The sequence below is a fragment of the Callorhinchus milii genome, unplaced genomic scaffold (assembly GCF_018977255.1).
Source record: "Callorhinchus milii isolate IMCB2004 unplaced genomic scaffold, IMCB_Cmil_1.0 Scaffold18, whole genome shotgun sequence".
In the NCBI taxonomy this organism is placed as follows: Eukaryota; Metazoa; Chordata; class Chondrichthyes; order Chimaeriformes; family Callorhinchidae; genus Callorhinchus; species Callorhinchus milii.
The window spans coordinates 5982010-5997894 of record NW_024704759.1 but is presented as its reverse complement, the minus strand read 5'-3'; the positions used below and the strand labels follow the sequence as shown (position 1 = coordinate 5997894).

Sequence of the window (15885 nt, the reverse complement as noted above, 5' to 3'; positions counted from 1 at the left end):
CTCCACTTTACAGCATACTCTGTGAAGCGCTTTGAGATGTCACAATGACGTGATAAGATGCTGTATAAATGTAATTTGTTGTTGCTGTGTTTACCGGCTGTTTGTAGTCTGAACGATATGGGCCTCGAGCAATACGACACAGCAGAGCTCTTCACCAGAATCCTGTTGCCCTCAGCCTTCCTGCTGGCCTGTATACTGCAGCTCCATTACTTCCACGAGCACTTCCTCAGCCTCACAGACTGCGAGAATTTTACCCCCCGGGAGGACAACACCACATACAGGTAAAGTCACCGGCCTTCAATTATACTCGATCGGCTGAATGGCCTTCTTCGGTATTGTGTGTCAGCCTGGCGCTGTGGTAGCCTTCTCGCCTCCGAGCCAGAAGGTTATAGGTTCAACAACAACAACAACAACTTGCACTTTCATAGCGCCCTCCACGCAGGGTGGCATCTCAGAGCGCTTGACAGTGGTGGAGCTTGACTCCAAGCCGGGTGGGGCTGGGGAGGGAGGTGACCGTAAGCACGGTCGAAAAGGAAGGTTTTCAGGCGGGACTTGAAAAAGGGGAGAGAGGGGGCAAGGCGGAGGGATTGGGGGAGAGTGTTCCAGAGTTCAGAGCATAATAGCTGAATCCCATGACCTCCAATGGTGGAGCGGAGGGCACGAGGGACGAGCAGGAGGCCAGTTGAGCGGAGTGAGGAGGTCAGAGAGGTACAGTACAAAATACAAAATGACATTTGTAAAGCGCCTTTCACGTCTGGAGGACGTCCCGAGGTAGGGAGGTGCCAGGGAGTGAGGAGATGTGAACACGAGTGTGAGGTTCTTGAAGTCGATCCATTCGGTGATGGGGAGCCAGTGGAGCCTGGGCCAGAACTGGTGAGGTGTGGGTTACGGAGTTTGGTCCAGAATCAGAGTTCTGATTGAGCTGGATTTTTTGAATAGTGGAGCTGGGGAGACCAGAGAGGAGTGCGTTTGAGTAATCCAGCCCCATGTCGGGACTTGGAATCACATAGTCTAAAGTGACACTACAATTGCATTGTTGGAGGGTGCCGTCCTTCGGATGAGACATTAAGCCGAGGTCCTGTCTGCCTGTTCAGGTGGATGTTAAAGATCCCGTGGTGCTACTCGAAAAGAGAAGGGAGACTCTGCACGTCCGGCCCACAGACCGCAGCTTGGCCATCAGTGACCTTGAGTGGGAAAGTCAGTGTGAGGTTGCTGCCCATGAGCTCCTCTCTCCCTCTTTAATGCCGGTATCTGTTCTCTCCTCTTTCAGCTACCTCAAAGTGCAGAGTCGTATTACCATCCTATCCCACAGGTAAGTGCTCGCTCCATTAGCCCTGCTCACACATCTGTCGTCAGTCATACAGTCTCACCCTTTCGCTGAGCACAGAAGATTGATGTAAGTGGGAAGTTGGGTTTCCCTGGGTTGATAGTCCCTGGTGCTGAGGATGTTCAGGGCTGATCTGATTGAGGTGTTCAAAATAATGAAATTGAGAAGCTTGTCAAGGGATGGCTCTTCTCTCTGTTCGAGGGATCCTGTCCCCCCCCCCTCTGTACAGCGTTCAGAGAGGCTATCCTGTGTAAAGGGCACTAAATAAATACAAGTTGTTGTTTTAAGTATTTACAGGCTGTTCAGCTTATCAAGCTTGTTCCTCCATTTTATTACATTAGAATACATTAAAATATACGGCACAGAAACAGGCCATTCGGTCCAACTGGTCTTCACCGGAGTTTACGCTCCACATGAGCCTCCTCCTGCCCTTCCTCAACTAAGCCTTTAAACATAACCTTCTATTCCTTTCTCCCTCATATACCTATCGAGCTTCCCCTTAAATACATCTATTCTATTTGCCTCAACAACTCCTTGTGGTAGCAAGTTCCACATTCCCACCACTCTCTGTGTGAAGAAATTTCTTCTAACTTCCCTTTTTGATCTATTTGTGACTATTTTATATTGATGGCCCCTGGTTTTGGTGTCCCCACAAGTGGAAACATCTTCCCTATGTCTACCCTATCAAAACCTTTCATAATTTTAAAGACATCTATCAGGTCACACCCTAACCTTCTCTTTTCAAGAGAAGAGTCCAAGCGTGTTCAGCCTTTCCTGATAGGTATAACCTCTCAGTTCTGGGATCATCCTTGTGAATCACCTTTGCACCCTCTCCAGTGCCTCTACATCCCTTCTATAATATGGGGACGAGAACTGCACACAGTATTTTAAGTGTGGCTTAACCAAGGTTCTATAGAAGTTTACCATAACTTCCCTGCTTTTCATTTCTATCCCTCTAGAAATGAACCCCAATGCCTGGTTTGCTTTTTTATGGCCTTATTAACCTGCATTGCTACTTTTAGTGAATTGTGTATTTTATGTGTACCCCTAGATCCCTTTGCTCCTCCACCCCATTTAGGTTTTTATTTTTGTTTTTATTTGTGTTTCGCCCACAAAGATACAGTCAATTCACTTTACAGAATAAAATTTACAGTATATTCTGTGAAGCGCTTTGAGACGTCTCGAAGATGTGATAAGGCACTATATCAAATGCAAGGGTTATTATTATATTATTATTTTCCAGGATGTATGTGATTTCCTTATTCCTTCTACTAAAATGTACCACCTCACACTTTTCTACATTGAAATGCATTTGCCATTCAAATGCCCATTCACCAAGTTTATTAAAGTCTTGCTGTAATTTGTTGCAGTCCTCCTCTGTATTAACTGCTCCCCCCAATTTGGTGTCGTCTGCAAATTCTGAAATTGTACTGCTGATTCCCGAGTCCAAATCATTAATGTGTATTGTGAACAACAGTGGTCCCAATACTGATCCTTGTGGAACACCACTGCCCACCCTCTGCCAGTCTGAGTAGCTTCCCTTTATACCCCTACTCTCTGTTTTCTGTTTTGTAGCAGCTTGCTATCCATTCTGCTATTTTTCCCCTGACTCCACATGCTCTGACCTTATTCATTAGTTTATTATGTGAAAGCTTATCGAACGCCTTTTGGAAATCTAAATTTATTACATCTGCCACATTACCCTTGTCTACTCTTTCTGTGGCCCTTTCAAAGAATTCAATGAGGTTGGTCAAGCATGACCTTCCTTTTTGAAATCCGTGCTGACTTATTTATTATGTTTTATTAAATCATGACATGAGAGATCTTTTAATCTCATCACAAATTCACAAGATTGGTTCATCTGAAGAAAGCCCTTCGGTTCATCTGATCTGATCCCTCCAGAACACCAAACCTACCATCACCCCATCACTGCATCAACCATCCTTTCTGTCAACTCTGTTCCAGTCATTAATTACCCTCTAGGCAAAGAAAAATGTCCTGGTGTCTGTCCTGAAATTGTCCTTTAAAAATATACAACTCATTTCCCGATCTTTTCTTTGTATTTCAATAAAGTAAAGCCAGTTTGAAATGAAATCCTCACATACAAAGTTATGAAATGTGGATTGCCTTAGTTAGTTCAAGGTTTAATTCTGTCATTTTTATTTTCAGCATCAAAGCCAGTATTGAGAAAGTGCAGCAGAGGTGAGTTTTGTAAAACACATTAGAACTTTCTAAAATGAAAAGCAATTCAACAGTCCTGCTGGTGACTCCTGACTTCAGATCACAGCTGGCGTTTGGATTTTGGGGAAAAGGCTGAAAACTTCTGACTAAAAGATCACAGAGTAAATCACCTGCCACAAACCGAACACTGCCGGCCTTCGGAGTGTATTCTTTAAGGGAGTTTGACGAGACGTTAAACCGAGGTCCCATCTGCCTGTTCAGGTGGACATTAAAGATCTCATGGTACTATTCAAAAGGCAAAAGGAATTTCTCTAGGTGTCCTGACCAACAATCCCCCAAATATAATTGGTCCATGGCTGTTGAAGGACATTGCCTAATTGAGCTAATTGCCTCCACACACACACACACACACACTCCCTGAAAACCTGTGTATTATCTACAAATGTCTGTCAGGTGATCCTGGGCCTGGGAGAGGTTCCTGCAGTCTGAGTCTCGAGCTCTTGGAGCCCCTGGAGCTCTGATTTCTGAATGACACATTCCAGATTCCAATTACCAGCGTCAGTCCTCTCAAGTCGACAGCCGGAGGCAGAGCAGCACAGCCTCCCGCTGTCACAACAATATCCTTTAACTCCTGCTGTAGCCAACTTAACACCATTTTCTTCCAATCCCCCAAATATAATTGGTCATTCACATCGTAGCTGTTTGTGGGGCGTTGCTGTGGCAAAATTTACTGCCGTATTCACTTATAAATACACAGTCACTGCAGTTCACAGTAGATCTGGTGGAGCACTTTGAGACATCCTCCTGATGTTAAAGGGGCTATACTAAATGCAAGGATTAACACCTTGATTTGTGCACGATCCCCATCCATACTTTCTCGCAAATGATAATAAAATAAATCTTTGCTCTTGTTTTTCATTTCCTGGTTTCCTTTCACAGGTTGGCCTCCAAGCACAAGAATGATGTTAAAATGTCCAGCAACGACACCTTAAATAACCTGGACTTTCAAGACAAAGAACCGAGTTTGGAACAAGAAGAGGTGCCAGAGATCTCAGGTTGGCTGCTTACTGGGCTGTCCGAGAGCAGTCAAACTCAAGTCACCCACTTCAGTCACTCAAACCCAATCCAATCAGATCTATTTCAGTCAAATCCAGTCCAATGAAAGGCCAGAAATTGCCGTTTCATCGGTGGCATTAGTTACACAGTAGAATGCGTGTATGTTGTATCTTTGCAGATTGCATAACTGCCGAAGTCATACCCGAGTCCCATTCAGTTTCCTATCAAAACCACTTGGATGTCTTTGCACGACTCGTATTAATCATCTAACTCATAATGCCACACCCCTACCCTCCATTACTCATGCACTTACCGGCTGCATTGAATCGAGGGAAGTCTTGATCTGTCGATGCATGCGCAGATGAACTTGATTTCCAGCGGTTCAATGCAATTCCAAAGCTTGCCAGTAAGTGGTGATGGGTGAAGATGCATTGAATCGAGGGAAATGTTGTCTTGATCAGTCACCTCAAGTGTCCTTACTGGTTGCATTGAATTGGTGTAGATTATTGATTAAATCGGATTTTCTACGACTTATACCATTTGCCTGCAACTCGGACTTTGCGCAAGTCATATTAATTGTTCTGGTTCCAACTGATACAATTTATGTGAGTTTTGCTGTAGTAATAACAGATATCTGGCATTGCATTTTGTGTGCTGTACATGAGGGATCAGCTCTGGTGAGCTCATGAACTCATCGTTACACCCAACATTGTTTTGAAGGATGGAGTTGTTTCCCTTTTGGATTCTGATTGTTTCCTCCCTCCCAGTTCCAGCAGAATCCCCAAGGCCATGGAGCATGGTGGTTGATCGGATGACTTCCCTTTTGCTGAAGTTCTTGGAGCTGACCCATAAAGCCCAGGTCCTGGGGTGGAGACTCCTGGAGCTTCACATCATAAAGATAATCTCCTCCTGTATCATCTGGATCACACTCAAAGAGGTGAGCAAGAGGATCGTGGGCCAGAAGTTAATTCCCTTACCTAGGCCATGTTCCTCAACAAAATGTTTAATGTTTAACTTTGCAGTGAGGGCTCACATTGAGTGAAAGGTCAGAGCAGTGACCTTTCTACAGTCCAATTAGTTGGGTAAAAATTCAGTGAGGGCAGGGAAGATGGGGTTCGGAACCAAGGCACGGTCGAAGAGGAGGGTTTTGAAATGGACCTTGATGGAGGTAAGATAGGGAGTGAGGTGAAGGGACTGTGGGATGTAGTTCCAGAGGGTGGGGGCAGAGAGGCTGAAGGCTGGGCCATCGATGGTGGGAGGACATGGAGCAACCTGGAGCCCGCTGAGCAGAGGGAGCAGACAGATTGGTAAGGGATTAGCAGGTCAAAGCCATGAAGGAGTTTGAAGGCAAGGATTTTGAACTCTATCCTCTGGGGGATGGGTAGCCAGTGGAGGTGGGCGAGGGTGATGCATTCCTGGAGCCCGGTTAAACCCGTTCCCACTCATGGATGGATTGATAGTTTGGGACGTCTCACTGAGAGTGCCTGATTGCTTTACAGGTCTCTCTGATGAACTACGTGCTCCTTATCCTATGGGTCTTTGCCTTGCCTTATTCCTCATTCCGTCCATTGGCCTCCAGCATCTCCACTGTGTGGACTTGTGTCATGATCCTGTGTAAGATGATGTACCAGCTCAAGTTTGTCAACCCAGCCGAGTATTCTGCAAACTGTACTCTGGTAAGCTGGTCAGACCCTCAAATTCCTCACACCTTCCCTTTAAACAAACCTAATCAGCTACCCACAGACACGCCTAGACACTTACCCACAGAGACAACCACCCACAGAGATACCTAGACATGGGAACATCTATCTAGTAACCCAGCTACAGTGTCCAATGGGTCACATTGTATCAATACTATTGTCTAACACATGCGGCAACCCACCAGCACGTATGAGCACTCCAAGTCGCTGCCCGCTTGAAGGGTGCTATATAAACACAGTCTGACTGGTGCCCTGTGCTATGGAGCTTGGCCCTTCACACAGTTTAAGAAGAAATACACAGTGGCAATTGGTAGTGAAGCTGCACATCCTCCCCATGTAAAAGGACACTGTATAAATGCACGTTGTTGTTGTTGTATTAATATTGAATCTTGCCACCACTCCTCCACATTTCAGGTTGACCGTAACTAAGATCTGTCCTTTTCCCTGTTCAGAATGGAACCCAGGCCCTAGTGAATATGTCCTCCCTGTACTCTGGCCCCATCGACCCTGCCTTCTGGTTCGGGGCACTGAGGAAGTGTGAGAGCAATGTCCTGCCCTGCCTCAAGGTACAGAATGCTTTCATTCACTTCATAAACTACTCGCCCTCTCGAAATCACCACAACGACAATCCACGTATTTTCACTTTGAATGTGCACTATACCCCTGGCATGAAGTCCGTGCTTTGTGCACAGCACAACTCTCCGACGTTACTCTGCTCAGACTGTATTCTGTGGTTAGGACACATTATCAGCCTATTTGAGGCTGTTCAATTGCCAGCAGTAAATGATCTATTAATGTGATGCCATTAACTCCGCACTTCAATATGTGTCTTGGAAGGTTTGCAGCGGTTCTGAGGCCTGAAATTTGACACAGTCTTAGCCCACAGCACAGAAACCGCCCCGGTCAAAGTGACAAATGACATTAATATTAATAATAATAATCCTTGCATTTGATATAGCGCTTTTCACGTCGGGAGGACATCCCAAAGAGCTTCACAGTACACACTCTAAAGTGAATTGACTGTATATTTGTGGGCGAACGCGGCAGCCAATTGTGCACAGCAATGTCCCACAAACAGCCGTAGATTGAAAATGACCAATTTATTATTGTTTTTGGTTTTGGAGGGATTATTATTAGGCTCTGTGTGGAGTAAGGAAACTTGCCCAAGGTTTCGCCCTCTGCCTGGAATTGAACTCAGGTCTCTCACTTGCAAAGCGAGTGCTCTAACCACTGAGCTACAGGACTCCACTTTCTGTCCATCTGCAACCAGGGCTCCCTCTGTCTTCTCCACCTCCTTGACCTCTCTGCTGCTTTCAACACCGTCAACCACTCTATCCTCATCCACCGCCTCTCCTCTTACGTCAACCTCCATGGCTCTGTGTTTGATTGGTTCAGATAGTACCTCTCACACCGCCTGCACTTCATCTCCTCAAACAGTTTCCCCTCTAGCCCCTGGACCATCATGTGCGGTGTTCCTCAGGGCTCTGTCCTTGGTCCCTTCCTCTTCAACATCTATATGCTCCCTCTTGATGACATCATCCGCAGACATGGGGTCAACTTCCACATGTATGTGGATGACACCCAACTCTACCTCGTTGCCTCCATCCTTGACTCCAAGACCACTGCTGTCCTGACAGATGTCTGTCGGACATCAAGTCCTGGATGAGAGCTAACTTTCTTCAGTTGAACATCAACAAGACTGAGGTTCTCCTGATTGGTTCCCGTCAGTGCCTCCTCACCTCAGGCACTGAGAGCATCACCATCTATGGTTGCAAACTCCACCTTACTAAGCCAATCCAGAACCTTGGGGTCTTGATTGACCCTCAAATATCCTTTCTACTCCACCATGACCATCTCTGCCTTCCCCCACCTCCGCGATTTTGCCCGGCTCCGACACTGTCTCACACCGCAGGCCACCAAAATCCTCATACACACCTTCATTACATCGAGGCTCGACTACGCAAATTCACTGCTTGTCGGCCTCCCCAACTCCTCCCTCCAGAGGCCGCAGCCCATGACCGCTCTCCGTGACCCTATCACCCCCATTGTTGCCCAACTTCACTGACTTCCCATCACACAAAGGATACAGTTCAAGATCCTGGTCCTCACCTTCAAAGCCCGCCATGGTCTTGCTCGCCCCTACCTCTGCGACCTCCCAACCCCCTACCATCCTGCCCGCTCCCTCCGCTCAGCAGGCTCCGGCCTGCTTCACATCCCCCGCCTCACTCCCCCACTATCAGCAGGCGAGCCTTCAGCCACTCTGCATCCACCATCTGGAACTCCATCCCGCAGTCTCTCCGTCTCGCCCCCTCCCGCGCCATCTTCAAGACCCACCTCAAGACCCTCCTCTTTGATCGTGCTTTCAATTTCCCTGCTTCCACCCCTGCCCTCCTCCATCCTGACCCTCTGCTCGGGTTTGTAACTCTGTCTGGCCAGTGCCTTGGGACGTCCTCCCAACGTGAAATGCGATATACAAATGTAATTTTGTTGTTGTTGTTAAAATCGCTGCCTTAATATTTAAGATCATACATTATTTTGAAACTAGACTTAATTTGCAAGGCAATTTTCCACAGTTCTTAGGCAGTCCCGCAGAAAATCGGCTTCCAAACGTTTTAGTCTTAAATTCCAAAAATTCAACTCAATCTTATCTTTTAAGATAATGGAATATAACGAATTGGAGGCAATTCACTTCACAGTATATTCTGTGAGGCGCTTTGAGACATCTCGAAGACATGATAAATGCAAGGATTATTATTATTATTGTTGTTGATGTGCTGTTTCTTGTCCTGTTTAGAACCATCTCTGCATCCTCGGGTTGTTGGCCTTTGAGGCCACAGTATTTCGCCACCAGCTGTACTACAGGCTGCACAATGGGCTCAAACCTCCTATAACAGGAACCCTTTTTGGGAACATCACCCGGTTTCACCTTGACGATGGGCTGATGAACTGCATCCGATATTTTGTGAACTATCTCTTCTACAAATTTGGGCTGGAGGTACAGCTGCTCTCTACTGCTCTCTGAACTCTGAAACTACTTAACATTTCATTTAATGCTGTTGGAGTGTTTAAAGTTGTATTGTATTTATCGGGGTCAAATCCTCCCAGGCTGACCGGTCAGGGGAGATTTCAGGCTCATGAACCATGAAAAGCGCTATATCAAATGCAAGGATTATTATTATTATTATTATTAATAGGTTGCACCAAGCTGCCATCTTTACACTGCTGATGTGTAGCAAAGCGCTGTCGCAACGACATCTCAAAGTGCTTCACAGAATATACTCAACGATGTCATAAGGCACTATATCAAATGTTAGGGTGATAATATTATTATTAGAGGACGGTGGGGGTGGGGGAGTGGCATCCGGTGGACACTGTTGGTGACATAACCTTGTGTTCCTCGCTTCTCTTCTCAGATCTGCTTCATGTTGGCTGTAAACCTCATTGGACAGCGCATGGACATGTATGCAGGTGTCCACGCCCTGTGGCTGGTGGCTGTGCTCTATCGGCGCCGGAGAAAGGCCATCGCTGAGATCTGGCCAAAGTATTGTTGCTTCATGGCCTGCATCATCGTGCTCCAGTACCTGCTGTGTATCGGGATCCCTCCAGTGCTCTGCAAAGGTACAGCCCCCAAATCATTGGGCGGTGTCAGTGAGCACAGCTTAAACGGTTTTGAAGCGTTGATTTTTGGTTGGTTAGGGCTCATTTTTCGATTGCTTGTCTCAAGGGGAATAAAACATAAGAATTGTCCCAAACTATATACTGTGCCGCAACTCCCTGTAATGCAACCTGACTTATTTAAATTCCTCTTTTTAAATGACCTGGACTACATTAACGGTGCTTTGTGGGCGAACACGGCAGCTAACTTGCACAACAGCAACAAATTGTTGGCCAGGACAATGGGATTTAACAGATGTGTAATAGTGTTGAAGTCAGATTTTATTCATGTAAGCCTGATTTAATTTTGAGCCTTAGAATGTTTGCAGGTCTAGGGAAAGTCTTGGCTCCCAGGCTGACCTATTTTATACATGTGTGTATTCTCTTTACAGACTACCCTTGGAGTACAGACAGCAGTCTGATCTTAAATCTCATTAAGTGGCTGTATCTGCCAGACTTCACAAAGAGACCCAACGCGCTGTTCCTGATGTGTAAGTAATAAACAACAGAGAGCTCTTGTTTCTTTTCACTCAGTCACGAGATGTGAAATTCCCATCTAGTTTAGTTCCAGATTTGAAGTTGGAGTCAGTTTTGAGTTCAGAGTCAGACAAAGATTGGAATCGTGAATTTATTTGGGAATCAACTTCAGATTGGAAGTCAGGCTTGGATTCTGGCTAGGATCTGGATTCAGTCGGACCTTTAGATTTAGTCTGGGATTTGAATTCTCTCTGGGTTTTGGATTCTGTTTGGGAATTGGATTCTTGAAATTTTGAAACAGCGCCTTTCATGTCAGGAGGACGTCTCAAAATGTTTTACAGGATTCATTGTAAGGTGTAGTGACTCCGTATTTTGTAGGCGAACACAGTGCACAAAATTGGCTGTCGTGTTCACCTACAACAACAACAACAACAACAACAACAAGATTCCATTTATTGAGCGCCTTTCACGTCGGGAGGACGTCCCAAGGCGCTGATAACCTACGAAAAACACAGTCGCTACAAATTACAGTAAATCATGTGAAATGCTACGAGGCGTGCTCCCAACATGAAAGGCGTTGTGTCAAATGCAAGTGTTATTATTATTATCATCAAAGGTGGGGTTCAGTTCCATTTTTATCTTTCTCTCACTGTGCTGAGAATTAATGACTTTTGTTCCTCCAGATGACTTCCTGCTCCTGTTATTCGCATCAATACAATGGCAGGTCTTTGAGGATGAGAACACCACGTCCATTCGGATGATAGCTGGGGACAACGTGGAAATCAGCCGTAGTTTAGACCCAGCCACCATCAACCAATATATCCCTGTGCCTAACTTCCTCCATTGTAGGTAAGAGATCAACTGAGACAAAAAAGCCTTCTTCATCCAAAGCTCTGGTGTGGGGTTGAGACCTGCAGTGTAAAATTACAAATATCCCATGGGTTCTGCTATTTTGTTTAGAAAATTAGGCATCAGTAGTTATCAGCAAAATCACGGTGAAATGCGCAGTGCAAGCGCAGGGTAAGTGTTAGCACGAGCGAAATCTTAGGCAAGTTTCCCTACTCCTCTGTTTACCTAGCAGTAAGAGGAGCCCGGCTGTTAGTCGATTGGCGGATCCCTCCCCAAAAAAACATTTGGTCACTTAATCCATGACTGTTCGTGAGACACAGCCGTACGCAATTTGCTGCCGCGTTTCATCCACAAAATATACAGTCAACTCACGTTACGGTATATTCTGTGCAGCATCTTGAGACGTCACAACGATATAAGGCGCTATATCAACTGCAAGGATTATTATTATTGCCTCTTACCTCTTGCCTCCTGGATTTATTACAGATGTGTTTGATCATTATTCTGCCTTTCCTCTAGGTCGTACTTAGACATGCTGAAAGTGATCATCTTCAGCTACTTGTTCTGGTTTGTTCTCTGCCTGATCTTCATCACCGGGACAATCAGGATCAACATCTTCTGTATGGGCTACCTGGTGGCCTGTTTCTACTTCCTGCTCTCCGGAGCACAGCTCCTCCTGAAGCCGGTCAAGGTCATCCTCAGGCAGTGGGACTACCTCATCGGTTACACCATACTTGTGATCGTGCTGAAGAATTTCCTTTCAGTAGGTACCACTCACAGTGTCTACCCCACTAACGTTGAAAAATAATAATAATTAATAATAATCCTTGCATTTGACATAGCTCCTTATCACGTTGTTGAGACGTCTCAAAGCGCTTCACAGAATATATTAAAGTGTAGTGACTGTGTATTTTATGGGCAAAAAGCTGCAGCCAATTGCACACAGCAGTGTCACACAAACAGTCGTGGAATAAATTACCATTTTTTTTTAGGGATTATTACCCCCAGAAAGTGATCTGCCAATTGATTAAGAACTGCTAGGTAAACAGAAACTTGCCTAAGGTTTTGCCCCACTTGGGAATCGAACCCAAGTCCTCTCGCTTGCGAGGCTCCTGCTCTCTCAGGAACCCGTCTTGATAAGTTCCAGCTCTGGTTCCATTGATGAAGGTCAGATGGTATCAAAAACACTGCTTCATCAGCCAGAGTCCCTTCTAAAAAGATTCCGCAACAATTTGTCATGATCACAAATGTTAAGACAAAATGGTTTCACAAGTTAAGAATAGGAATTTGGGGCAATGTGGGGGACAACAACAAATTACATTTGTAATAGTGCCTTTCACATCAAGAGGACATCCCGAGGTGTTGATGTAAGGTTCACCAGAAAGAGACTTTCATACACAATTCAAAGATTAATGCTTTAACACATGCAATTATTATATTGTTAAATTACATTAAAGCAGTAAGATTCAACGAAACTAATATTAGCTGATTCCATTAGGGAAATCGCTGACCACCGGCTGTCTCACAACTGTTCCTCCTACTATAATTCAGTTTTATCCCTCTGAGCTACCTATATTTATACCACCTCAATGCCTATCTATCCCTTGCCCTCCTGGTCATGAGATCACCCTTACTGTGGCCTCTGAATTTCACGTGGTCTGACCTAAAACTTAGTTATTTTTCTATGTTTTCCTAAGAACAGGACCATTAGTCGCTAAAAGGGATTTTCCTTCCTCCCTGTTAGAGTCTTCACAAAGACAGGTCCCTGTATCAAAGACAACCATTTGCTTCCAGCCCCTGATATAATTGTTTGACTGTCTCGTTTCTCACTAAAATTCACTAAGGTTTGGAAAGACAACTCCCAACAAGGAGTGTTCCCATCCCACTACTAGCACCTGCTGACTACCACTAAAATCATTATATGCTATATCAGCCAATTTGTGGCACATGTCACCAAGCATGATGGTTGTATCAAGTAGCTAAATCAGTTGGTTAGTACAATATCACATCTAAATTCTACCTAAATCACGCTATTCCTACACTGACAAACCTGCCCGTCCTTCCTGTTGCTGACAGACATGCACTTTACAGGAGGATCACTGGATAATGGGTCAAGGAACGGTATCCGATTAATTCATCTCTGGTTTTTTACTTTTAATTCAAATTCCATTGGAATCATAGAAACTTGATTTTCCGTGCACAAGGTAAAACCATTCAGTTGGCCTATCCCACCTATAAAACCTTGAGAATCGCTTTGGGACGTCCTCCTGACGTGAAAGCCACTATACCAAATGCAAGGACGTCAGGGATTTAATATAAATATTAGCCTGTGAGTTAGCCACACATCCTGGAGTTGGAGACAACATACTCTAAACTGATGAAGCTGAAATCCATCGACCGTCTTTCAGTTTGTGGCTTTTAACCACCGGTGAGCGAGACTGCAGGGTCCGTAAACTCAGCATAGATTCCTGAGGCTGGCAGGTCAATGCCGGTTCCAGGGTATCTTAAACCATCCCTTGTCCCCATGGGGGCTGGAAGGAAGTAGGTGATGTGTTGGAAGTCAAGGATTGGATTGTTTCACCCCTTTGTTTCTCGCGCGTGTTTTTGTCTCACCCTTGCTTTCTCTGGTAACTGTTGAGGGCAACAAATAAGCAGTGTGTTACTTGTTGTGTGGGCAGATTGGCTCCTGTGTGTACCTGAAGCTGTTGCTGAAGAGTCACTGCTGGCTGGTGCAGACCCTTGGCATGGCCTGCACCATCAAGGAGTACGAGCTGCGTAAGTAACAATAACAATCCTCCCATTTTATATGGAGCTTTATCACGTCAACATGTCATAAAGTGCTTCACAGGATAAAATGTAAAGACTGTGCGTTTGTAGGTGAACATGGCAACCAGTCTGTCCATAAAACTATATGGTAAAGAGCCTTTGCTTCTTAATCTAGTTTCAGAGAACTTTCTTAGGCTATTCTCACTGGAGCTAATAAGGCTAAGGGCTGATCTCTCCGAGGTTTTCAAGGGCTCCCGACAGTGCAAAACTCACATAAGCCTCCCTTTTATAAATCGTATAATCACCTAAGTCGAACATTCACCCAACGTGATGGTTGATAGGGAGGGATATTAAGATGTTTGGGGAGCGAGTAAGGCTATGTAAGAATATATAGTATGATAATATATAAGGACATATATGATATATAATAAAATATATAATATATAAGAATACAATATGTATATGTAGGAATCTTACAGTATATAAGAGTCTAAATGGGATAGAGAAATACTTTCAGGTATAAAACAACAGGATAATAGGGCAATTTTAGGATAGTAGGAAATATTTCTGTACACAGTGTGTAATTAAGAATGGGATAGCTTATTCAGAGAGGGTTTGAGACCAGGATACTGGACACGTTTCAGAAACAGCCTTGATACTATTTTGGGATCAGGGGAGGTTGGCACATTGAGGAGGACAAGATCAAATGGGCAAGAGGCTTCTTCATCTGAGGCTCTGCTGTGACCTTGCGGGAATGTCTCACTGTATGATTGTGTGTGTGTTACTAGCGGACGCGGAGAGCCTGAAAAAGGGGTGTGAGGTCCCAGAGGAAGAAGCTGGTATTATGTGGGACAGCACCTGTTTCCTCTTTCTCCTTGCCCAGAGGAGGGTCTTTCTCAGTTACTACTTCCTGTACGTAGTGGCGGACCTGAATGCCTCCAAGATCCTCGCAGCCAGGTAAGGATTTCCCCCAGCCAGCCCAGCCCACTCCACCATCGGCAGTCAGGCTTCCAGTTTCTGTGCCCCTACCATATAAATGTTACCAGACATTGTGTTCTGTTTTCGCAGAGAAGTTGAGTTATTCTCTTTCCACAGAGGAGCTGAGTTATTTGAAGCCAAGATTAAGAAAGGAGTCTCTGCCCGGCTGGTCCAAGAGAAGAAATCCATGGAGCAGCTCAAGAAACAGTAAGATTAGCCACAACCACACGGACAACACCAGCACATTAAATGTCCACATACAGCACCCCATGACTGCACCAAACAGACTGCGCCCTACAAACTGCGCGTGACAGACAGCTGTATTTTACGCCTGTCTGCTAGCTTGATTCAAGTGCTCTGGATGCTACCCTGCTTGAGGGGCACTATATAAATGCACATTGTTGTTGTTGATTCACAATTTCGCCTCCAACCTAGGATGGAGCAGATTAAGGCGAAACAGGAGAAATACCAGGCGTCGAAAGCCAAGGTCCCGAAACCCAACAATGATTCAGAACATTTGCTGGACGGGGAGCAACTGCAGATTGAAGACCACCAACCAGGCAAGACCTTGCTCTTCGACCGTGCCTTCAGCTCCCCTCTCGACTCTCTACCCCCTCCTCGCTCCCTCCCTTCCCTCCCCTCACCCTGACCATTTCTCCCCTGCTCGGGTCCCGACCCAACTGTCCAGCGCCTTGGGACATCCTCCCGACGTGAAAGGCACTCTATAAATGAAATCTTGTTGTTGTGTTGTTGTCTCATTCTCTGTGGGGTGAAGGTGTGACTGTGACACTATTCCTAACAGAGTCTGTCTGGAGCACTCACCAGCTGCAGTGCTTGGCTGTAGAGTCAAGTTGCCTCGCGACCACTCACTGCCAAGGCTCACATGTGAACATTTGT

The 15885-nt window shown here is 45.4% G+C and overlaps 1 protein-coding gene across 1 annotated transcript in view; it reads left to right on the top strand.

Moving 5' to 3' along the window:
• The window catches only part of LOC103173000 (piezo-type mechanosensitive ion channel component 2-like), a 54290-nt gene that overhangs the window by 18572 nt on the left and 19833 nt on the right, over positions 1–15885 (top strand). Inside the window, 16 exon segments of the mRNA XM_042341935.1 lie at positions 108–332; positions 1271–1312; positions 3497–3529; positions 4448–4563; positions 5332–5501; positions 6064–6277; positions 6736–6830; positions 9059–9259; positions 9678–9882; positions 10311–10409; positions 11079–11244; positions 11764–12007; positions 13923–14019; positions 14799–14967; positions 15106–15195; positions 15424–15548. Coding sequence (XP_042197869.1) covers positions 108–332; positions 1271–1312; positions 3497–3529; positions 4448–4563; positions 5332–5501; positions 6064–6277; positions 6736–6830; positions 9059–9259; positions 9678–9882; positions 10311–10409; positions 11079–11244; positions 11764–12007; positions 13923–14019; positions 14799–14967; positions 15106–15195; positions 15424–15548 — 2291 coding nt within the window.